This window comes from Odocoileus virginianus, chromosome 13, assembly GCF_023699985.2.
Source record: "Odocoileus virginianus isolate 20LAN1187 ecotype Illinois chromosome 13, Ovbor_1.2, whole genome shotgun sequence".
Taxonomy (NCBI): domain Eukaryota; kingdom Metazoa; phylum Chordata; class Mammalia; order Artiodactyla; family Cervidae; genus Odocoileus; species Odocoileus virginianus.
Genome location: NC_069686.1, coordinates 60286656 through 60312506, shown reverse-complemented (window position 1 = coordinate 60312506; position 25851 = coordinate 60286656). Strand labels below are relative to the sequence as shown.

The 25851-nt window shown below is 44.3% G+C and overlaps 2 protein-coding genes across 4 annotated transcripts in view; one reads left to right on the top strand and one right to left on the bottom strand.

Annotated features, from left to right (window-relative positions):
* The window catches only part of C13H2orf76 (chromosome 13 C2orf76 homolog), a 135531-nt gene that overhangs the window by 100926 nt on the left and 8754 nt on the right, over nt 1-25851 (top strand). The window lies entirely within an intron of this gene.
* Nucleotides 17496-25851, bottom strand: part of STEAP3 (STEAP3 metalloreductase) — a 53478-nt gene continuing 45122 nt past the window's right edge. The window contains exon 5 of the mRNA XM_020914520.2: nt 17496-20315. Coding sequence (XP_020770179.2) covers nt 20034-20315 — 282 coding nt within the window. The 3' untranslated portion in view covers nt 17496-20033. The remainder of the gene's footprint in view (nt 20316-25851) is intronic.

Below are 25851 nucleotides of genomic sequence, written 5' to 3'. Positions count from 1 at the left end.
ATGTGCTCCTTGGAACACCTCTCACTTTCCCATCTTAATGGCCTTTCCAGAACTTTTCAGAGCATATACAGCTGACTCCTAGTGTGTCTGGGGATGATTTCTGGTGGTACTGAGAAAGTTACTCTTGTTTTACCTGCCCTCCTGGTCTTCTGGTTGAGTGGAGAAGAGGCTTCACTCTGCTGCTTAAGACTTCCCTCGCCTGATTCCTTCTTATTTGTTTTATATTTTTAAAGATACCAGGGCCAGTCCACTAAGCATTTTTAGCAGGTAAATATCTAGCTAGACTTAGTAAGCCCTCTGAAGATTTTATTTAAGATTTTATGAAAGGTAGTACTGGTTTTCCATTTATACTAGAGACATTTACTTAGCAGACACTCATATAGCATTTATTCTGTGGAAGGCCTGTTTCAGACACTTTATAAAGAGACAGCCCCTTGTTTCTCACAACCTGATTGTAAACCTCTGTGATAAGAACTATAATCACCCTCATCATACTTGTGTGCGTGCTAAGTCACTTCAGCCATGTCTGACTCTTTGCGACCCTGTGAACCACAGTCCGCCAGGCTTCTCTGTCCGTGGGATCCTCCAGGCAAGAGTACTGGAGTGGGCTGCCATGCCCTCTTCCAGGGGATCTTCCCGACCCAGGGATTGAACCCAGGTCTCTTACGTCTCCTGTGTTGACGAGCAGGTTCTCTACCACTAGCACCACCTGGGAAGCCCACCCTCATCACATAGATGGGGAAATTGAGGCACTGGGGGGTTAAATCAGGTTAGTAAGTGGCAGAAGCAGTGTTGAAACCAGGGCAGCTTGACTCCAGACTGTGTTCTTAACCTCTGTGCACTGCTGCCTCTCCAGAAGGAATGCTTTAAAAATTGATGTATTCAAGGGAAAAAAAATGAGCTGATTCAAAAAAACATGATATGAAGAAAATGAGGTTCACGTGCTACTTGGAAATGGCAGAAATGGTGACGGTGAACTAAAATGAGCGTCGCTGGTAGCTCACCTGGCCTGCAGGATGAGGAAGTGATTGGCTGACCAAGCAGTCAACCTCAGGCACAACGCGCTGCACCCAAAGGGTCCCTGGAGCTGCAGATAAAACTTCTTGCAGGTTGACTGTGTTGTAGAGACCTCCTGCTGCAGTAGATGATGTATTTGTAATAATATGTACATGAATTCACACATACATGCACACGTACATGCGTGTGCACACGGCTGCTTTCACTGCTGTTACGGACCAGGAATGGAGCCAGACAGCTTGATCAGCACCGTTCCTTCTTTTCTCTCTTAATGGAAGTAGAGTTGATTCACAGTGCTGTGTTACAAAGGCAAAACAAAACAAACAAAAATGTTAGTTTCTAGAGTAAAGCACAGTGATTCAGCTTTATGTGTGCGTGCATTCTTTTTCAGATTCTTGGTCGCCATAGGTTATAGTGAGGTGTTGAGTATCGTTCCCTGTGCTATATTGTAGGACTTTGTTGTCCTACACACAGTAGTGTGTATATTTTAATCCCAAACTCCCATTTTATCCCTCCCCACTCTCTTTCTGTCTGGTCACCATGAATTTGTTTTCTTTGTGAGTCTGTTTCTGTTTTGTAAATAAGTTCATTTGAAACATTTTTTTTTAGATTCCACAAATAAGTAGAATATGATATTTGTCTTTCTCTGACTTCACTTAGTATAATAATCTCTATTATTCACACTGCTGCAGACGGTAATGTTTCATTCTTTTTTATGGATGAGTAATATCCCCTGGAGAAGGGAATGGCAACCTACTCCAGTATTCTTGCCTGGAGAATTCCATGGACAGAGGAGCCTGGTGGGCTACAGTCCAGGGAGTCACAAAGAGTCAGACAAGAGGGAACGACTAACACTTTCATATTCAAAATCTTCCATTGTATATATGTACCACATCTTTATTCATTCATCTTCTTTTCTTTAACCTCTGTTATCTCTTTAAATGTTCTCAACAGCCTCTGTGGTGGTTTTCATCCCCATCCCAGGATGAGGAAGCTGAGTCTGGGGTATGCTATGGAACTTTTCCAGGCCACCCTGCTGGAAAAGGGGTGGACCTGGGCTGGGAGACCAGGCCAGGCTGCTCCTAAAACCCAGCAAGGTCTCAGCCATGGCGTTACACTCTCAGTCACTTATTCCTTAAAGGTGAACTCAGGCTTCCTTCATTCTATTTCAGAGAAAGAATGCTGGGTCTGAACATAACTCTTGACCATAAGTCTCAGACTGTGGCATTTAAATAAAAAATAACTTAAATCTTAGAGATTGATTAAATTTGTCAGCTCTTTATTTCATCAGGTAAACACATTACTTCCCTAAGTAGCAGCAAAGTTCAACAATGCTTCTTTAACGTTGTCAATACACAAATGAAAGGAGATCGTGAGAAAGAAACGCAGGGAGGACATAAGCTTGGGATGATCTGTGTGTGTGTATGTGCAAACGTGTGTACATGTGTTTAGTACATTTTTAAGACAAATGAAAGCTTCTTCATGGAGCCAAGTTGGTAGTATTGGGGAACCACTGTCTAAAGAGTTCCTGCCTAGTGTTTCTGCTGTCTTCTGTTGGCTGGTAATTGGACTATCACGTGTGAAACAGATCGCTAGCCCAGGTTGGATGCATGAGACAAGTGCTCAGGGCTGGTACACTGGGAAGACCCAGAGGGATGGGATGGGGAGGGAGGTGGGAGGGGGGATCGGGATGGGGAACACATGTAAATCCATGGCTGATTCATGTCAATGTATGGCAAAAACCACTACAATATTGTAAAGTAATTAGCCTCCAACTAATAAAAAAAAAAAAATGAAAAAAAATTTTTTAAATTGAAGTATAGTTGATTTATAATGTTAGTGTCAGATATACAGCAAAGTGATTTGTTATACATACATGTGTATATATATGTGTGTGTGTATGTGTGTGTATGTATCTTTTCTTTTTCAGATCCTTTTCATGATAGATTATTATAAGATATTGAATATAGCTGTACTATACAGTAGGACCTTGTTTTTTAAATTTATCTATTTTATGTAAGTAGTGTGTACATATTGATCTCAAACTACCAGTTTGTCCCTTCCCACTCCTCTCCCCTTTGGTAACCATAAGTTTGCTTTCTCTTTTATTTATTTGTTTTGGCTGCCCTGGGTCTTCATGGCTGCACATGGGCTTTCTCCAGCTGCAGAGAGTGGAGGCCACTCTCTAGTTGCGGTGTGCAGGCTTCTCATTGCAGTGACTTCTGCCGAGCACAGACTCGGGTGCGTGGGCTTCAGCAGTTGAGGCATGCAGGCTCAGTAGCTGCAGCCTGTGGGCTCCGGGGCACGTGGGCTTCAGCACTTGAGGCATGCAGGCTCAGTAGCTGCAGCCTGTGGGCTCCGGGGCACGTGGGCTTCAGCACTTGAGGCATGCAGGCTCAGTAGCTGCAGCCTGTGGGCTCCGGGGCACGTGGGCTTCAGCACTTGAGGCATGCAGGCTCAGTAGCTGCAGCCTGTGGGCTCCGGGGCACGTGGGCTTCAGCACTTGAGGCATGCAGGCTCAGTAGCTGCAGCCTGTGGGCTCCGGGGCACGTGGGCTTCAGCACTTGAGGCATGCAGGCTCAGTAGCTGCAGCCTGTGGGCTCCGGGGCACGTGGGCTTCAGCACTTGAGGCATGCAGGCTCAGTAGCTGCAGCCTGTGGGCTCCGGGGCACGTGGGCTTCAGCACTTGAGGCATGCAGGCTCAGCAGCTGCAGCCTGTGGGCTCCGGGGCACGTGGGCTTCAGCACTTGAGGCATGCAGGCTCAGCAGCTGCAGCCTGTGGGCTCCGGGGCATGTGGGCTTCAGCAGTTGAGGCATGCAGGCTCAGTAGCTGCAGCCTGTGGGCTCCGGGGCCCGTGGGCTTCAGCAGTTGAGGCATGCAGGCTCAGTAGCTGCAGCCTGTGGGCTCCGGGGCCCGTGGGCTTCAGCAGTTGAGGCATGCAGGCTCAGTAGCTGCAGCCTGTGGGCTCCGGGGCCCGTGGGCTTCAGCAGTGGTGGTGTGTGGGCTCACCGCCAGGCTCTCGAGCAGGGGCTTAGCTGCTCTCCAGCATGTGGATCCTCCTGGACCAGGGATGGGACTCGGGTCCCCTACACAGGCAGGTGGGTTCTTACCTGCTGCGTCACCAGGGAAGTCCAGTAAGTTTGTTTTCTGTGTCTGTGAGTGTTTGTGTTTGGTAAATAAGTTCGTTTGTATCATTTTTTTAATTCCACAAAAAAGTGATATCATGATATTTGTCATTGTCTGACTTACTTTACTTAGTAGCTTAGTTGCTTCAGTCATGTCCAACTCTGAGTGACCCCATGGACTGTAGCCCACCAGGCTCCTCTGTCCATAGGATTCTCCAGGCAAGAATACTGGGCTGGGTTGCTGATTCCTTCTCCAGGGGATCTTCCTGACCCAGGGATGGGACTTGTGTCTCTTATATCTCCTGCATTGGCAAGTAGGTTCTTCACCACTAGCGCCACCTGGGAAGCCCATGATAATCTCTAGGTCCATCCATGTTACTGCAAAGGATATTATTTCATTCTTTGTAGTGGCTGAGTAATATTCCATTCTGTGTGTGCACCACGTTTTTAAAAACCCATTTGTCTGTCAATGAAGAGTTGGGTGACTTCCATGTCCTGGCTATTGTAAATGTGCTGCTATGAACATTGGTGTGTATGTGTCTTTTCATATTGGAGTTTTCATCTTTTCTGGATGTATTGGCTGGTTACTTTTAAAATGACCTCCTTCAAATGATGCTAAGAAGATATCTCCCAGTTATCCTGAAATTATTGCTCTGATTATGGATTGTACTGGCTCTTAGTTCTGTAGATTTTTAAAAAGCTGCTTCATAATCATCACCATCTCCAGTGACATGATAAATCCTAGAAACTTGTGAGTTATGAGAGGGGAATAGCAGTGTCTGTTTTTTCACTAATCCATCCTAGAATTTAGCACAGTGCTTGGCATAGAGTGGGTGCACAGTAACCATGAGTTAAGTAACTGAATGAATGAATGAATGATGGATGAAAGAGGTAATTACATTTAAAATTTCTTATTCTTTGTGCCCAGAGCTGATAAATTCTTAATGTAAACATATTTGTAAATTATGAAACAATAATGGGAAAGTACACTATTAACCCACTACTGAGCTTAAGAAAAAAGCTTGTGGGTACCTTTCCTATCCCATCCGTCTTGCTTCCTTCTAAATAAAAACCATCCTGAATTTTGGGTTTCTCATTCTGTTGCTTTTTAAAAGAGTAGTTAAAAAAATCCCACATGTGTATTTCACCCTAAATCTTATGTTTACCACCCTTGCTTCCTTAAGATAGTTTTTAAAATCACATATGTATGTAACCTAATCAGAGTGTTGTTTAGTTTTTGCTTGGTTTCTGAAGTTTATAAAAAAAATGCTATCATATAGCTTATGGTATTTTACTATTTTTTTTCACTCCATATTATGTTTCTAAGCTTCATTGGAGCAATAGGTGGTTTATTTTCATTGCTGAATAATAAACAGGCCATCATCTGAATAGTACAATTTATTCATGAATTCACCTGTCAATGGAATTTGGGTTATTTCTAGTTTAGGGCAATTGTGAACAGTATGGCTATGACCATTCTTTAAAAAAAATGTTTTGGTTGTTAACATAACAGTATATACATATATACATGTATATATAGCATAAAAAATGAAAAGTTCATGAATTAAAAACTGAACACTTTAAATACCCCCATGGCAAGATGACTTACTCTGACCTCAAAGCCCACGATAGTCACCGCGCCCTGTCCAGTTGGACTTTGTGCTAATCACCTCTTCACTTTTCTTTGTTGCACTGTCATCATTCCTAAGCACTACAGTTTAGCTTTGCCTGTTTATCTTTTCTTTCTTCAAATGTCTTTTCTAGATCTCCTTTCATCTGTACGCCCCCATCCCATTTCCTCTCCCTCCTCTTGCCACTTTGAATTATTAGGCTTTTGTTTTCATCAGTGTGTTTCTCTGGCATGCTTTTATGATCTACAGGGATGTTATTCTGCTCCTCATTTTTCTTTGAATAACTGTACAGGATTTGACTTCAATCCTTTTCTCTTACTTATGCATACATGATATTAGGTTTCCCCGAACTTATAGGAAGGAGGTATAATTTAAGAGTTGTTCTAATTTTACAACTTTGGAGCATCCTCTTCTGTAGTTTTTGTTAAGTATTGAAGAACTCTGGCACCTCACTTCCTGCGATCCCCAGATTACTTTTATCAGGCTCTTCTCCCCACCTCCTTTACTCTATTTCCCTGATCTGCTCCCTGCGGATTCTAATTCTGGCAGTTCCTCCTCAGTTGCAATTTTTAAAAAATAATTTATTTTTGTGTTTTTGGCGGTGCAGGATCTTCACTGCTGTGCAGGTTTTCTCTGGGGAGTGGGGGCTACTTTGTAGTTGCGGTGTTCTGGCTTCTCATTGCAGTGGCTTTTCTTGTTGCAGAGCACGGACTCAATATTATCAATTCGCAAATATTATTTTGTTTTTTCACTTCTTGGTGATGTTCTTTGAAGTATAGACGTTTTTATTTCCAATTCATCTATTTTGTCTTGTGTTTCTATGCTCTACATGTCATATTGAAGAAATCATTGCCTAATCCATGGTCATGAAGATTCATACCTATGTTTTATTCCAAGACTTTTATCATTTTAGCTCTTATGTTTAGGTTTTTGATCCATTTGTGTTCATTTTTATATGTGGTATGAGGGAGAGGTCTAATTTCTTTCTTTAGTGTGTGACAATCCAGTTGTCACACCATTTGTTGAAAAGATATTCTTTCACCATCAGTTGGCACCCTTGTTTAAAAGCAATTGACCATAGGTATATGGGTTTATTTCTTAAGTCCAAATTCTATTTCATTGACCTATATGTCTGTATTTATGCCAGTCTTATTTCCTGTAGCTTTGTAGTAAGTTTTGAAATTGGGGAGTGTAAGTCATCCAACTTTTGTTCTTTTCAAAATTGTTTTGGTTGTTCTGTGCCTTTTGCAATTCCATATGAGTTTTATGATTTGCTTATTAACTATTGAAAAAAAACCCACAAAAGTCAGATGGAATTTTGATAGAGATTGACTGAATCTGTACCTCAATTTGGGGAATACTGTCATCTTAACAACATTGTCTTTTAATCCATGAAGATGGGGTGTCTTTCTGCTTATTTAGAGCTTATTTAATTTCTTCCAGTAATGTTTTATAGTTTTCTGTGTACTTAAGTGTACTCACACCTTTTTGTTAAGTTTATTCTTAAGTAGGTTAGTCTTTTTGGTGGTATTATTAATGGAATTATTTAATTTTTGTATTGTTTATTGCTAGGACATAGAGCACAACTGATTTTTACATATTGATCTTGTATCCTGTAACCTTGCTGGATTGGTTTATTAGTTCCAATTTTTTAGTGGATTCTGTACAACTTCGTATATATAAGATAATGTCATCTCCAAACTGAGATAGTTTCACTTCTTCCTTTCTAATCTGAATGTTCTCATTTCTTTTCCTGCCTAATTGCCCTGGATAGAACTCTAGTACAGTGTTGGGAAGAGTGGATATACTTGTTTTCTTCCTGATCTCAGAAGAAAATCAAGTAGTCTTTGACCACTATGTTAGCTATGGATTTTTCATAGATGCCCTCTGTCAGGGTGAGGAGGTTTCCTTCTTTTCTTAATCAGCTGTGTTTTTTTATTTTCAATAGGAGAACAGTTGTTTTACAATATTGTGTTAGTTTCTGCCATGTATCACCAGGAATCAGTCATAGGTACACATGTGTCCCCTCCCTCTTGAAGCTCCCTCCCACCTCCCACCCCGTCCCACCCCTCTAGGTTGTCACAGAGCACCGACTTTGAACTCCCTGCTTCATACAGCAAATTCCCACTGGCTGGCTATTTTATATATGGTAATGTATATACTTCGGTGTGAATTTTTCAATTCATCCCTCCTCTCCTTTCCCCACTGTGTCCACAAACTGTTCTCTATGTCTGCATCTCTATCTTCAGTTCAGTTCAGTTGCTCAGTCATGTCCGACTCTTTGCAACCCCATGGACTGCAGCACACCAGGCTTCCCTGTCCATCACCAACTCCCAAAGCTTGCTCAAACTCATGTCCATTGAGTCAGTGATGCCATCCAACCACCTCATCCTCTGTCCTTCCCTTCTCCTCCTGCCTTCAGTCTTTCCCAGCATCAGGGTCTTTCCCAAGGAGTCAGTTATTCACATGAGGTGGCCAAAGGATTGGAGTTTCAGCTTCAGCATCAGTCCTTCCAATGAATATTCAGGACTGATTTCCTTTAGGATGGACTGGTTGGATCCAAGGGACTCTCAAGAGTCTTCTCCAACACCACAGTTCAAAAGCATCAATTCTTTGGTGCTCAGCTTTCTTTATAGTCCAGCTCTCACATCCACACACGATTACTGGAAAAATCATAGCCTTGACTAGACAGACCTTTGTTTGCAAAGTAATGTCTCTGCTTTTTAATATGCTATCTAAGGTTGGTCATAGCTTTTCTTCCAAGGAGGAAGCATCTTTAATTTCGTGGCTGTAGTCACCATCTGCAGTGATTTTGGAGCCCAAGAAAATAAAGTCTGTCACTGTTTCATTGTTTTCCCATCTATTTGCCATGAAGTGATGGGACCAGATGCTGTGATCTTAGTTTTCTGAATGGTAAGTTTTAAGCCATTTTTTTTCACTCTCCTCTTTCACCTTCATCAAGAGGCTCTTTAGTTCCTCTTTGCTTTCTGCCATTAGGGTGGTATCATCTGCAAATCTGAGGTTGTTGATATTTCTCCTGGCTATCTTGATTCCAGCTTATGATTCATCCAGCCCAGTATTTTCACATGATGTACTCTGCATATAAGTCAAATAAGCAGGGTGACAATAATACAGCCTTGATGTACTTATTTCCCCAATTTTGAACCAGTCTGTTGTTCCATGTCCAGTTCTAACTGTTGCTTCTTGACCTGCATACATGTTTCTTAGAAGACAGGTAAGGTAAAAAAAAAAAAAAAAAAAAAAGAAGACAGGTAAGGTGGTTTGGTATTCCCATCTCTGTAAGAATTTTCCACAGTTTGTTGTGATCCACACAGTCAAAGGCTTTAGTGTAGTCAATGAAGCAGAAGTAGATGTTTTTCTGGAATTCCTTTGGTTTTTCTTTGATCCAACAGATGATGGCAATTTGATTTTTGGTTCCTCTGCCTAATATGTTACACACAACTATAATATGTGATACACACATATTGGATTAGGGCCCACCCTGATAACCTCACTTTAATTAATTACCTCAGTAAAGATACACTCTCCTAGTAAGGTTATATTTTCAGGTCCTGGGGGTTAGAAATTCAGCATGTGAATTTCAGGGGGGGACTCAGTTCAACCTCTAATAGCAAGTGTACACATATTTTTTTTTAATATCTGGAAAGAGTTTGTGAAGGATTATTGTTAATTTTCTTTAAACATTAGGTAGAATCCATGTAGTGATGCCTTCTTGTCATGGCCTTTTTTTGGGTAGGAAATAATCAAAACAATTTTGATTATTAATTCATTGTTTTTTACTTGTTATAGTTCAGATTTTGTTTCTTCTTGACTTGGTATCAATAGCTTGTGACTTTCTAGGAATTTGCCCTAGAAGGCTATCTAATTTGTTGGCATATAGTTGCTCATAGTATTCCTTTATAGTCTGTTTTATTTTTGTAAAGTTGGTAGTAATGTCCCCCCTTCATTTGTGATTTTACCGATTTAAGGCTTCTGTTTTTCTTGATCAATCTTGTTTGTCGATTTTGTTGATTTTTTAAAAGAGCCAATTTTTTGGTTTTGTTGATTCTATTGTTTTTCTATTCTCTATTTTCACATCAGTCTTTATCATTTTCTTTCTTCTGCTTTTTTATTTTTGTTTGCTCTTGCTTTTCTAGTTTATTCAGATTATTGATTTGAGGTCTTTAGTCTTTGTAAATATAAGTATTTACTGCTATAACTTTCCTCTAACCACTGCTTTAGTTATATCCTAAGCTTTGGAGAAGGAAATGGCAACCCACTCCAGTATTCTCTCCTTGAGAATCCCATGGGCAAGGAGCCTGGCAGGCTACGGTCCACGGGATTGCAAGAGTCAGATATGACTTAGCAACTGAACCACCCCAAGCTTTAGTATGTTTCTCTTTTCATTTATCTCAAAATATTTTCTAATTTTCCTTGTTATTTCTTCTTTGACCCATTGCTATGTTGTTTAATTTCCAGATATTTTGAATTCATAAAATTTATTTTTGTTATTGATTTCTAATTTCTTTCCATTGTGAAGAACATACTTTGTATGATTTTAGTCTTAAATTTATTGGAGCTGGTAAATTTTATTGGAAGTAATGTATAGTCTGTCCTGGGGAATATTCCATGTGGCTGAGAACACGGTGTACGCTGCTGTTGCTGGAGTGTGCTATAGATAATATGTGTAAGTCTGATTGGTTTATAGTGTTCAGAGCTCGGATTTTCTTATCGTTCTTTTGTCAGGTTTTCTACCCATCACTGAAAACGGGCTATTGAAGGCACCAGCTATTATTTTTGAATTGTCTAGTTCTCTCTTCAGTTTTGACAGTTTTACTTCATGTATTTGGGGGGTTGTTAGGACATTTATGTTTATAACTGTTATATATTCCTGATATATTGACTCTTTTATTATTTTAAGATTCTGACTCCATTAAATTATTTTGTCTTAAGTCTATTTGTCTTTTTTCATATAGTCATGACTGTGAGGCTGTCACGGCTAATGCCATGACAGGCAGCCTAGATTAGGAGTAGGCCTGGTTTCCCTGGGTAACATAATTATCAGGCCTCCTGGAGCTAACAATCAACATATGCCTAGCAAGAAAAAAAGGGAACCTATCAGGGGAAAGCTGAAAGTCCCACATTGGGCCAACAAAAATTGCCTTGCAACTGTGTAACCAATCCGCTTGCACCAACTACCTGCTGCTTTTTTTGACCTAATAAATACCGGAGAGAACTGGGGCTCGGGGCCTTTCGTCCTCACACCCTTGGTGAGGGCGGGAAGCCCTGGCTCGAGTCAGTAATAAATTCCCCTACTGCAAGTTGCATTGTTTCGAGGAGTCTTCTTTCCCGACCGGGGACTCGGACTACGGGCAGAACAATGACAGTTCTCTTTTGGTTATTGTTTGCATAGAGTATCTTTTTCTGTCCTCTTACTTTCAACCTATTTGTGATCTTGAATCTGAAGTGTTTTTCTTGTAGCCAACAGATAGTTGACTCATTAAAACAATCCATTTTGCCTTTTAAATGGAGTATTTGATCTTTTTACATATAATGTAATTATTTATAAGGTATGTCTTATGTCTTGCCATTTGTTTTCTATATATCTTCTCTTTTGTGCCTCAACTTCCCCATTATTTATTTTTTTGTGTTAAATAGACATTTTGTAGTGTACCATTTTAATTCCTTTGTCATTTCTTTTCCTATATATTATTTTCTTACTGGTTGTCTTTGAAATTATAATTAACATATTAACTTATAACAATTTAAGTTGGGGTTAATACCAACTTAATTTCAGTATTATACAAAACTTTGCCCCTATATATATATTATATTATTCCATCCTCTCTCCTTTGTGTTGTTTATTATACAAATTACACCGTTATACACTGTGTGCCCGTCGACTCAGATTATAATGATTGTTTTATGTGTTGTCTTTTAAAGCACATGGTAGAAAATTACAAATAAAAAATACCTTTATATGTTTACCTCTGTCATTATCTTTATTGGTGTTCTTTACTTTTCATCTGAGCTTGAGTTACTGTCTAGTGTTTAATTCAGTCCGAAAAAAAAAAAAAAACCCTTAGTATACCTTGTAGGGTTGGTTCACTAATGATGAATTATCTCAGTTTTTGTTTATCTGTGAATATCTTCATTTTTCTTTCATACTTGAACACATTTATAATGGGTATTTTGAGGTCCTTTCTGTGAAATTTGATATCTGGTTGTTTCCAGAGACAGCTTTTGTTGTTTTTTATTCCCAAGGTGTATGGGTTACATTTTCCTGTCTCTTGCATGCCTCATAATTTTTTGTTGGAAACTGGACATTTGAGATGATATATTGTAGGACTCTGGGTACTCGTCTCCCTTCTTCCCCAATCAAGATCTGTTATTTTTGTTTGCCTGTTTGTTTTTTAGTGACTGGATTATTTTAGCAATATTTATTTCCTCCATCCTATAAAGTATGAAGTCTCTGATGTTGTTCCTCAGGGAGTGAAACCAAGCAAGACCCTGTGGGCCTCCCGGGTATAGAAGCATTTCTGTGTCCCCATTCCTTGTTTGTAGGGAACAGACCCCACCCTCCAAGACCTTCCCTGTGTCCCAAAGAGCAGATTCAAACAGTTGCTAATCAGGGAAGGGAGGAGATTCAGAGACAAAGAAAGCACAGCCAAGAAACAACAGTGCAGCCTTGGGGCAGGGTCCTGTTTCTACCTCCAGATACACATAGCAATATCTGTAAGGTCTTTATAGAACTAAAACGCCCAACAAATGCAAGATGTCAGCAGTTCTTCATTCTAGAGAAGACCATCTGAAGTCAGATTAAAGGAACCAGAGAAGCTCATCAAGAGATTAGCCGAGAGCAGATGAAAGGAGTACAGGCCCCGCACACACCCTGATCCTTATCAGCAACCCCACTCTTGAACTATTGCTATAAAACTCCTCACCAAATCCCCCCAGGTTGGGACAGTTTTCAAGGGCAGGAGCCTGCTGTGTCTCCCTTTGCCTGGAAAAGCAATAAAGCTCTTCTTTTCTAATTCACCCCAAACTCTGTCTCCAAGATTTGATTGGCACCAGTGCACAGAGGCTGAGTTTTCGGCATCAGAAGACCCAACTTGGATACTTCCACGCTCACCTTGGGATGATAGTGGTATTGGTGGTGCTCTTTCTTTCCCTGACCACACTCAGTTGTTAAACCCCACTAATTGCAAGCTTATTGCTCTATTGTTTCTAATAATGCCCTAGGGCATAAATTGTCCTGCAGACTAATCCAATCGAAGTGTGGCTCCTTTGGAAGAATAGTTTCTGAGGTATGTTTGATATTCTGACTCTAAGAGGATTCCTCCCAGCAGTCCTACTCCTTGAGTCTCTCATAGACTAGCTATCCTACAGTTTAGGTTGTGTTTTCTTAAAAATCCATGAATCTCTTTCTCATTGTCTTTCACCAAAACCTTCACTATTCTTGATAGTGCTCTTAGGTTTGAAGTTTTCCATGCCCTACTGAAAATGAAATCAGTTCCTTTGGGGGGAGATTGGGAGCTACCTATTTTACAGTCTGCTGCTCACCCAGCCAAAATCACTGAGCCAGGGCTCCAGAGCTGCAGGCGTGGACAATGACAAGCTTCTCCTGAATCATACCTCTTCTCTAGGAGCTGAGTGATCAGTGGGATGTGCTGGCAGCAGCCTGAGGCCGCTTTGGCTTGTCTCTCCTGGCATGAAGCCATCGCATAGGATGGGGCAAGGCAGGTGGACCCCAGTATTCTCAGCATGCCACATCTGGGCAATAACCTCTATTCTAAATGTGGGGGCTGAACATAAGAAGGGAGCCTCCACCTCTCAATGACACTTGCTTAGAATTAGCCTTGCCGAAAAAGGTCCATCTAGTCAAAGCTATGGTTTTTCCAGTAGTCATGTATGGATGTGAGAGGGGGACTATATAGAAAGCTGAGTGCCAAAGAATTGATGCTTTTGGACTGTTGTATTGGAGAAGACCCTTGAGAGTCCTGTGGACTGCAAGGAGATCCAACCAGTCCATCCTAAAGGAAATCAGTCCTGGATATTCATTGGAAGGACATGCTGACGCTGAATATTTTGGCCACCTGATGCAAAGAACTGACTCATTGGAAAAGACCTTGATGCTGGAAAAGATTGAAGCCAGGAGAAGGGGGTGAAAGGATGAGATGGTTGGATCGCATCATCTACTCGATGGACAAGCTTCGGGAGCTGGTGATAGACAGGGAAGCCTGGTGTGCTGCAGTCCACGGGGTTGCAAAGAGTCGGACATGACTGAGTGAATGAATTGATAGGCAGCTAGGGATAGGATGTGAAACACTGAAGTTCTGCCTCTCCTAGGAATAGGGCCCTTCCAATGATAGCTTGAGGAGAGGGAGTCCTCTGTCCTTGGCTGCAGAAGCCTGGAGTCTTCACTAAGCTGGAAGAGTGAGGGGGGTAGTCTCTGTTCAAAGACTGCCTACTTGTGCCTTTGTTACCAATTTTGGGGTGTGTGTGTACTTGCTAAGTCGCTTCAGTCATGTCCAACTCTGTGCAACCCTATGGACTGCAGCCCACCAGGCTCCTCTCTCCATAGGATTCTCCAGGCAAGAATACTGGAGTGGGTTGCCATGCCCTCCTTCAGGGGATCCTCCCAACCTAGGGATCAAACCTGTGTCACCTGCAGCTTCTGCATTGCAGCAAATTCTTTACCGCCGAGCCACTGGGGAAGCCCAATTTTGGGGGTTCGGTTTTCTCAAATACATGCGCTAAGGCCACCTATGCTCTGGGCCTTATCTCTTCCTGTACCCTCCGGAACTTTGACCTCTTTCTCTCACTTCGTGAAAGACTCCAGTTCATCTTGTTCTTTTCCAGAAACATTTAAAACATCTTCAGGTCAGAACCATGGGAAAAAATAACCAACTCTCCTAACCCCCCATTTCTCCAACCCTTTCTCTCCCCTACTTCACAGCCAAATCTTAAAATAGTATCTGGAACTGGCCTCCATTTCCTTACTTCTCACTCATTCCCAGTCTTTACTTTATCCCCAACATTCCATTGAAATTCTCACCCTAAAATTTCCATATTTCCAGATTCAGTGGACATTTACTGGTCTTTACCCTACTTGACTTCTCCATAGGATTCAACACTGTTTCCAACATTCACATGAGCACAGGCACACACACACACACTCTCTCTCTCTCTTACACTTCTTTAGCCCTTATTTTAAAATGTTAGTTTTAAAGAAGGTCACAGTGTTTAGTTGAATATCATTGTGTTTCTCTCAATACCAGCTTACTCACTATAAGATCATTATTTATAATAATTTCTACTCATTATTGGTATAATACACACACACACACACACACACTCTCTCTCTCTCTCTATCTCTCTTACACTTCTTTAGCCCTTATTTTATTTTATTTTTTTTTCCATTTATTTTTATTAGTTGGAGGCTAATTACTTTACATCATTACAGTAGTTTTTTTTTTTTTTTTTTTTTTACTAGTTGGAGGCTAATTACTTTACATCATTACAGTAGTTTCTCTCTCATTACAGAGAGAAAAGGGAACCCTCTTACACTGTTGGTGGGAATGCAAATTAGTACAGCCACTATGGAAAACAGTGTGGAGATTTCTTACAGTAGTTTTTGTCATACATTGAAATGAATTAGCCATGGATTTACATGTATTCCCCATCCCAGTTCCCCCTCCCACCTCCCTCTCCACCCGATCCCTCTGGGTCTTCCCAGTCCACCAGGCCCGAGCACTTGTCTCATGCACCCAACCTGTTTAGCCCTTATTTTAAAATGTTAGTTTTAAAGAAGTTCACAGTGTTTAGTTGAATATCATTGTGTTTCTCCCAATACCAACTTACTCACTGTAAGATCATTACTTATAATAATTTCTACTCATTATTGGTGTTACACACACACACACACACACACACACACATATATATCAGTTCACTTGCTCAGTCGTGTCCAACTCTGCGACCCCATGGACTGCAACATGCCAGGCTTCCCTGTCCATCACTAACTCCCAAAGCTTGCCCAAACTCATGTCCATCGAGTTGATGATGCCGTCCAACCATCTCATCCTTTCACCCCCTTCTCCTCCTGCCTTCAATCTTTCCCAGCATCAGGGTCTTCGCATCAGGTGGCCAAAGTATTGGAACTTCAGCTTCAGCATCAGTACTTCCAGTGAATATTCAGGACTGATTTCCTTTAGGACTGACTGGTTTGATTTGTTAGTGTAAATTACTTTGGATTTGTTTCTACTTTATATTTCAGTTAAGACCTTATGTTGATTTAAAGGGCTTCCCTGGTGACTCAGATGGTAAAGAATCTGTGTGCAATGCGGGAAACGTGGGTATGATTCCTGGGTTGGGAAAAAACTGCATGTAGCAGTTTATATTATTAATGAGTTTCATTCATAGAAAGGAATTTTCAACATATTTGTTAGAAAAAGTTGGTGCTAGTCTGGTGAGATTGAGAGTTTCTGCTGTAGCAGTCCCAATTTCCTCTTTCTAAAGAGATCCAGTGCAGGTGAGCTTCTGCACTTCCCAGTGTCCCCCTTCATTACTTTTGAAACACATTCAGCTTTTCAAGTAGCTGAGTGATAATTCTCTTTAAATAATATGAGTTATTTTGGTTGCTCCTTAGTTCTTATGTGAGCTACCAAAATAATGGATATTTTTTTCATCTACTTTATCCCTTCTTTTTAAACTTACCTCTCCCAGCCTTATGCGTGGGAGGATGCGTGCTTGCAAACCTCCAAGTACACGATTTTGTTTTTCTATTGAAAATTATTTGTAGTGAAGTTTTTTTTCTGGCCATGGTTCTTATTTTGGAAAACTCTTTGCACAGGCTCAAAATGGCAAGGCCATCTTTTGGTTATTGTTCCCAAGAAATGGTTTTCAACCACTAGATTGCTTTCTGCACATGGGTTTCTTTTTTATTTCCTGGTACAAGACAGTTCTGGTGGCTTCAGGAGAAAAGCTTGACTGCATGACAGGCGGGTGTTGTGTGAACTGTTCCTGTTTGCCTGATGGACCCGGAGCCAGGGTGTGGGCCCACCTGGGAGCACCCTACAAGGAGCACATAGAGGGCGAGACTGCGGCTGGGGGGTGTTGTCCCCCTCTACTTTGAAGAGAACAAGGGTTTGCAGCAGCATCAGCAGGATCTCAGCAGGGCAGCCAGGGAGCCGGAGCCCAGGGGAAGCTTAAGGGAGCAGACACGCACGGGCTGCGGGCTGTAGACTTTAGCACAGCAGAGTCTAAGAGAGCCATCGAAGCTCCGTCACTCCGTCCGAGGATCGACACCGTGTGCGGCTCCTGGGAACTTATTAAGCAGCACAGTCCTCATTTCCGACCCGCGGATCCAAACCGAGGTGTGGACAAGATCCTGACGCAACTCCTGTGCACATTACAGTCTGAGGAGCCCTGCTGCTCTAATCAGACCACAGCACAGACACTGCTTCCTCCAGGAAGTCTTCCTGGTACTCCTTTCACTACCCGGGCACCCTGTCACCTGGATCTCATCTGTGTCCTCACTGGCCTTCTTGCTGCAGGTCTGCATGTCCCTTCCTCAGAGGCGAGTGCTAACCCAGATCATTCTGTGCTCACCTTGCACACGACCTGACTCAGAGCATATTCCAATCAGAAGGCCCACTACTGGGTCAATGAACCAATGAATGGGCAGGTGATCAATGAAACAGAAATAACAGCCTGAAATTCATGGAAGGCTAGGTGTTTATTTTTGCTGCTTCTCAGACAAGCTCCTCAAGGTAAAAACAAAACACACAGTTTCAATAGCATAGATTTTAAACGTTCAACCTCATACCATGGCATTTCAGGTTTCCAGAGCACTTTGGTTCAGGCACTTTTGTACCCAGAGGCACAGAGAATTTCCCAGGCTGGAAGGGAGTGACTTACTCTCATGGGGGTGCGGTTGTCAGCTGCCTGATGAGGTACGGAAGAACAGCAGATGACACCAGGTCAAGGCCAAACGCACAGCCCACCCTGCCTTTCTTGAGCTGATTGTCCGGTTGGGGTGTGGTCAGGCCCTCTGATGCGCCTGCCCCCCCAGGAGCCCCTGCAGTGGAAGGTGGGCAGGGAAGGGGAGGGAGCATGTTGGACTCGGCTCTGTGTCAGCATCTTTGGTGTAAGGAAACATCCCAGGACCAGGGAGGGCCTGAGAAAAAGGGCAGCTAATACTGAGTGGGGCTGACAATCCTTGGTGAGTTCCAGCTGCCCGTGTTCTCCCGGCTTCCTATCAGCAGGAAGTTGATGGGCATTTTTGTCAAGCAAATGCTGAAATCTCTGCTTCGCCCACTGCCTTTCCAGCGAGCTTCTCTGAGGCCAAGGCTGCCGCGCCATCAGGGCCCATCTGGGAGGCAAGCTCATGCCGCTCGGCTCTTGAGCAGCAGACGGAAAACATCCGCAGGAAGCAGGCCGTTTCGCCTGCACTGCTTTCCCTCCATCAGTCACTGGCCTAATGAGATACGCTTGCACTTGGCTCCTTTTTTTTTTTCCTTCCTTTTCACTCAAGGACCCTAATGCGCTCCACAGACATGAGCTCATGCAGTCTCCATGGGGAGGCAGGAGCATTCGTTCTGTGGCACTCCTGGGTCAGCTTTTGCCAGCTGACTCTCTTTATTTCATAAGATGGTTAGATAACATCACCAACTCAATGGATGTGAATCTGAACAGACTCTGGGAGATAGTGAAGGACAGGGGAGCCTGGCGAGCTGCAGTCCACAGGGTCGCAAAGAGTCGGATGCGACTTTGCGATAGAATGACTACAGGATGCCCCCTGTCCTGGGAGACCTAAGAATATAAGCATGACCAACACCCCCTTTCAGGGTACATCTCACTGATGTCTTCCATCAGGACCGCACCCCTTTGTGTTCAGAGATGACACATCATCCCGATGCTGCCAGGGGTTGGGGGCTTAGCCGAGAACAGCTGTTTCTCTCCACAGGGGAGATAAAAGGTTTCAGTATCAATCAGTGAGGGGCAGCATACAATCCAAGGACACATGTCCTGTGGCCTCTCTTGTGCTTTGGGGCAGCAGTGTTTCCAGTTTGTAGCTTTGGTGGAAAAGACCTCCCACCTGACCCCCCACAGCTATTTTGAAACATAACCCTGCAGTTAGGAGGAACTTGGGAGCCAGTATAGCTTTGGGGTGTTCAGAAGGCAGGTTCTCTGCCTGGCAGCAGCAGGAAATTTGAAGAATCCCGTGTCCCTGCACAGGACAATCCAGTGAGGACTATCATCCTTCAGCCCTCTGGCTGGGGCCCTGAGAAAGGCAGGCCTTGCTTCCCCCTCCCCCTTGAACCAACTCGTAGAGGGTCTGCTCCTGGGGAGACGTTCACACTGATGATTTACAAGCTGAGAAGGCACACTGGTTTAAATAACAGTCATCACCAACTTAGAGAGGGAAAAGAAGGTACACTTGTTCTCAAGACGGGTTTCATTAGGGGCTCCGCTAAGGAGGTGACTTCACACTCCCACAGGAGGATCAATTTGCAGCTGGCGGGGTGATTTCTGACTTATAGGAAAAAAAAATCTCCCCAGCTCAGGGAGGATTAGGGGTAGCAGCCTCAGCCCCAGTCGCTCCCCCTTCCCACCTCCTAACCTGGCAAAGGATGAAGCTTCAGGTGGCTCCCTGGGCACAGACCTGGGCTCACCCCCACTGCCCTCAACCCCACCTGGCCTCCTGCCGCAGCTGAAGGAAGGGCGGCACCCTGCCCCCTGGTGACTGGTCAGCCCTGTGCACTTGGATTGGGCTCCAGGCAGAGCCCCGTCTGCCCTGCCACTCGAGAGCCTCAGCTCTGCAACCCCTAGGGAAAGTAGCAAAATGGGCAGGGAGCTGGGAGGCGCACGCATGGATGGAATCAAAGTGCCAGCCTCTCATTGCCTTTTCTGTGCCAAGTCTGCTCAGCTCTCTGCAGATGTCCCAAGTGTGAGCTGCCCTTCTCCTAACATCTGGCACTGGCTTTGAAATCTACAGGTTGAAATCTCAGGGACTCAACTTTCGAGCTAAGTAAGTATAATTGTAAATTTTTTTATCTATATGAAATACATGTGGACACATATATATCACACACAGGCGTGTCATTCTGAATATTACCGCACACATCCCAGGAATCCAGACCTCGGCCCACCAGCTTGTGTGTGATTCTGCTGTCCTGCATGATCGAGAAGTCCTGGCCGACTCTGGGCACTCTCCCGCCTGCGTCTGGTTCCCCGGAGCTGGGTGCAGGCCCGTCACACGTGGCTTGTCTTCTGGGCCGGGGCGCGGTCCACTGGCAGTGTGAGCCTGACAGAACCATCCTTCTCCCAGCCCCTCCGGATCTTGGTGAGTCTGCGGCTGATGCACGGCAGGAGAAACAGGCCTTTGGCCAGGATGACAACGCAGGGCACCAGGAGGGTGAGGGTGAAGGTCGGCGGCAGGAAGAACTTGTAGCGGCTCTCCTCAAAGGCGCGCGTCCAGCCGTAGGTGAGCGTGTGCAGCGTGCTCAGGACCAGAGCCACAAAGCCCAGGGTGGACTGCGGGGAAAAGGAAGGCTGCAGTAAGGGTGTGCATGGACACAGTGATCCCGCCAATGACAGGGCAAAGACGCAGGGTGGCTTTAGTGGGGGTCTGTGTTCAAATCCCAGCGCCATCGCTCACTCTCTGCATGATCTTATTACTACCAAAACTCTCTGAACCTCAGTTTTCCCAACAGAAAAATGGCAACAATGCTCGTATGCCAATGTGTGTAAGAACCGATTGATTCGTAAGGATTCAATAAAACAACAATGCTTTTCCCCAAACTGTATTATTCATACCTCCAGTGGCTGCCAAAGGACTTAAGATGGAATTAAATTCAAAGAAGTTTAAAAACATGTTAGCAGTTTTATGTATATATTCATACATGTAGAGTAATAAGTGTCTGCTAGCATATCAAAATCATAATTTCACAGATAATATTTGGCATAAGATAAGGCCAGGAAAAAAACAAGTGGATTTTAAGTCGATTTAAAGATAAACACAGGGACTTCCCTGGTGGTCCAGTGGTTAAGAATCTGCCTTGCAATGCAGGGGACACCGGATTGATCCCTGGCTGGGGAGCTGAGATCTCACGTGCCGTTGGGTGGGGTATGGCCAAAAAAAAGAAAAGATAAAATAAAACACAATGGAAAAAGTTCCCTTGGCACCAACAGTGCAGAAGGCTCTCAGGGCCCTCTAGGCTAGGTGTCTTCACACTGTATACAAAGCCCATAGCACCATAAAGATGCTGTCTGTGGGTACTGGTCCCTTACTTCCTGCCCATGCTCTGAGCTATGAACACCCCAGGTATAAACCCTACCAGGATTAGTCTCCTGCCTGGAAGGAGATAAGTAATGGTAAGGAGATCAAAACAATCACAAATCCGAATGGACACGGTCCAGGCCATCTTACAGCAGAGTATCCCACCCTTGAGCCAGGTGTGGGCTTTTGTGGGTCCGTTCCAGCCGTGAGCAGCTCATCACCCCAAGTGCTATACAAACGTGACTTTCTATGGGGAACACAATGTGAAAATAGCCAAGAAGTGCTGATCTGTAACTCCAGCCTCTGGGGATGTTTTTGCAGGTAGGGTTTCTTGCAAACTACAGATGACGCCTTCCAGATTTACTGTTGGTGCTAGTCTCAACTGACATCGTGACTCTCGGCAAGTCACTTCATTAGGCTCAAAAAGAAGGAAGTGATTACAAACGCCGAAGTCAGAATTGTGGGGAAAGCTGTATCAATGCAGAATTCTGCAGCCCCCAGACCTGGCAGGCAACAGTGCAGAGCTGAGGGCACCTAGGGTTAGGGCTTTGTAGACGCTGGGGAGGAGGGCACGGGGCGCTGAGAGAGTCTGGTGGGAGAGACCTGTGTTCGCTGCATAAGGAATATGCAGTGACCCATCAAGCGATGAACACACGTACGCTCTCTCCAAGGAGACTCTGCAAGGGTCTGATTGAAATGTGGCAGCTTGATGGTACCTGAGGGTGCTTTTTACAGGTTGGCTTTGAGCCTTCCACAGAGAAGCTGTAATTGGCCTCCTGGATTTCCTTCCAGCCCAGCTTGTCGGCATCGATCCAGGGGCTTGGCTGAGAGATGCTGTCTTGTTTGCAGTGCCCTCAGACACGGCTCTAAGCGGGTCTGATTTTGCTACTGTGCCTCATGCTTACTGCTCCCTGGCGTGGGCGGTGCTTTGCTTATACCGGCTCTGGTGTAAACCCAAGACGGTGAACCTCAGTGACTGGTTCACAAGAATTTCTTGTAATGCTTTCACTAAAAATAGTAATAATAAATATTTTCTAATGGCTATACATACAAGTTGATAACTTGTTCGCAAGTATAATGTTTTAACCCGAAGTAAAATACTAGCTGGGCTCCTCTGGAGGCCCAGTGGTAAAGAACCCACTTGCCAGTGCAGGAGACGTGGGTTTGATCCTGATGGATGAAGATCCCACATGCCTCAGAGCAACTATGCTCGTACACAACAATTACTGAGCCTGTGTTCTAGAGCCCAGGAGCCGCAACTACTGAGCTTGATCCCCAGGTGGGGACGATTCCCTGGAGAAGGAAATGGCAGCCCACTCCAGTGGTAGTCCATGGGGTCACAAAGAGTTGGACAGGACTTAGTGACTGAACAAGAAAAAAAATACTAGCTGCCAAAAGATCCTGTCTCTATTCTTCCTTAGCCAGCTCTGGTTCTTCTTGGCTTTGTGACCACTTCAAGGATCTTTTTGTCACATCCTTGACAACTTCTTAGAGAAGGCAATGGCAACCCACTCCAGGACTCTTGCCTGGAAAATCCCATGGACGGAGGAGCCTGGTAGGCTGCAGTCCATGGGGTCGTGAAAAGTTGGACACAACTGAGCAACTTCACTTTCACTTTTCACTTTCATGCATTGGAGAAGGAAATGGCAACCCACTCCAGTGTTCTTGCCTGGAGAATCCCAGGGACGGGGGAGCCTGGTGGGCTGCCATCTATGGGGTCGAACAGAGTCGGACACGACGTGACTCAGCAGCAGCAGCAGTGACAACCTCTTGGCTCAGTAGAGCCTGTTGGGAAAGCCCACGGTTGGCTCTGTGCTACCCACAGCTACTTCAGGTGTCACATGAAAAGGTTGGCCCCCAAGTGGCAGGCTTCTTGACTGTGAGTCACATGTAACCAGAGTCACTTCCAGACCTGTCAAGAATTCCAAATCTCCTAGCAACTTCTGAACCACACTAACTTTTTCTAAATTCTGGTCTATTGATAATGAAGACTCGGGTTAAAGAAGTTCCCAGCATTGAGAAAATATTTGGGATTAATATCCAGAATATATAGAGAACTCTTAAACTCAACAACAAAAACAAACAACCCAATTCAAAAATAGGTAAAGGACTCAAATAGAAATTTCTCCAAAGAAGATACATGAATGGTCAATAAACACAAGAAGAGATGCCCAACATCAGGAAAATGTAAATCAAAACCACTCCACATCCATGAGGAAGGCTACTGTTAAAACAAAACAAGAAAAGTGTTGGTGAGGATGTGGAGAAATTGGAACACTTGCTGCTAGTGGGAGTGGAAAGAGCGCAGCTACAACAGAAGATGGTATGGCGATTCCTCAGTGAATTCAAAACCAGTCAGCGTGTGCTCTGGCAATTCCACTTCTGGTGTATATCCCAAGTAACTGAAAGTAGGGTCTGGAAGAGTGCTAACTACAAGCACAGAGTCCTCACCACTGGCCCACAGAGTGATTCTCCGTCAGGAATAAATCTTCAACTAGCTTTCCAACCACCCCGATATTTCCCAAACAACTTCCAAGTCCCAAACTACTGCTCTCCTTACTCAGATGAATTCACTGGGTTTTGCTGAGATGTCTGGGGTGTGCCTTTTCACAGCTGGAGACTGTTTTCAAATCTGGCTGCATAGTAACATCACTTGGGGAGCTTGGGGAACATCTTAATGCCCAAGCGCCAGTCCTAGGAATTCAGATTAAATTGGTTTGGGATGGGGCTCAGACACTGGTAGCTTTTACAAGCTCAGCAAGGACGCTGTTTGCAGACAGGACTAAGAATCACCAGTTTGGGAGACTTTCCTCACCTGAGACCGTCTAGCTTCAGGCTGAGACGTCTCCGTGGCCCCTCTGCTCAGGCTATTTGATGGGGGTGGACCTGGTCCTTTCTGTTCCTTTGACAAAGACCTATCCAGGGCCTGAATGGGCTCACACTCTGCACTGTGATGCCTTCCCAGATGCTGCAGCAGTGAGAATCCACCCTGGCCCAGGATCGAGTCCTGGCAGCCCCAGTGAGGCCTAAGCACCTCCCTTGGTGACATGTCCTGGGGCTCCAGTGTTTCGCCCATGCTCTCCACTGTCCCTGGCCCTGATTTGGAGAGTGATGGACTCTGCTGGGCAAACAAGACATGCCCTGGGAGACAATAAAGACCTGCTCCCATTCAGACATCCTCTTCCCTTCGCCATCCAGAATCCCACGGTGACGGATGGCAGGAGGGCCCAGCCTCCGGCTGATGGCTCACGGGGAGGGCTGACAGCCAAAGACCGGCCAACGACAAGGGCCTTTTGACTTTCCAGTCCCAACGAGAAGCCTGGATGACTCCAGCAAGTTTGTTTCCCTAAAACTCACTCTCCTTGGGAACAATTTAGAAGTCCCAGAACAGCCAAAGGGAGGCATGATCTTGGGGCAATTAATGACTCCCACAACAAGCTAAGGCCGTTTCTATTAGATGTAAGCTTGTTAGTGGGAAAGAAGCCACTAGGTTGTTGCTGGCCCCTGCCAGTGCCCAGTTACTGTGGTGGGCGGGGGCTTTGGACTGTTGCTCACAAGGCTGGGATCAGAGCAGGCCTCTGCTATTATTTCAGGCAAGTGGCTAGAGGGGCAAGGCCACAGGAAGCTCCTCTAACTAAGGGGCAGAACCGAGGTGCTAAGAGCTGAACCCTAGTTCCTCTTCCAGTTGAGCTGCACTGACCTGGTATTCTGCAATCTGACCATGTTTAAACTGGCTTATTTTTAGGAGCAGTTGGCACAGCCCAAAAGAAGAGCAACAAAAACACCCAAACAAAACCCCAAATTAAAAACTTTGACTGTGGTACATATACACCATGGAATATTACTCAGCCATTAAAAAGAATTCATTTGAATCACTTCTAATGAGATGGATGAAACTGGAGCCCATTATACAGAGCGAAGTAAGCCAGAAAGATAAAGACCATTACAGTATACTAACACATATATATGGACTTTAGTAAGATGGTAACGATAACCCTATATGCAAAACAGAAAAAGAGACTCAGATGTATGGAACAGACTTGTGGACTCTGGGAGAAGGCGAGGGTGGGATGTTTCAGGAGAACAGCATCGAAACATGTATATTATCTAGGGTGAAACAGATCACCAGCCTAGGTTGGGTTCATGAGACAAGTGCTCAGGCCTGGTGCACTGGGAAGACCCAGAGGGATCGGGTGGAGAGGGAGGTGGGAGGGGGGACTGGGATGGGGAATACATGTAAATCCATGGCTAATTCATATCAATGTATAACAAAAACTACTGTAATGATGTAAAGTAATTAGCCTCCAACTAATAAAAATTAAAAAAAAAAAAAAACTTTGAAAACAGCGTCAGGAACGTACACACAGGTCAACTTGTTGAATCCACACACTGTTCTGATGGCTTGTAGCTCAGTAAATCATTACAGACCCAGGGGTCAGGCCAGGCCCACTGGGAACCACATTGTCTCCACAGTCAGTTTCTAGGCTGTGGTGACGGTCATTCTTGGCTGGGGAAGGAGACGTGGTCGGGGTACTCCTCTTTATAAAGCAGTGCTTACCTTACAGAGAAGCTCACCTCAAAAACTATACAGCCACCATTGGATGCATGTGTCTTGCATTATACACATCCTCAACACAAATTCTCCCAGTGACTACAGGAGGTGGACACAGACAAGTCAGGACACAGTCAGGATGCTCGGAGAGGCTAAGAAACTGTCTAGTGGTGCAGGGCTGGTAAGTAGTGGTCTTGGGACTGAAACCCAGGTCTGCTGGCTTCACCATCTCAGAGACT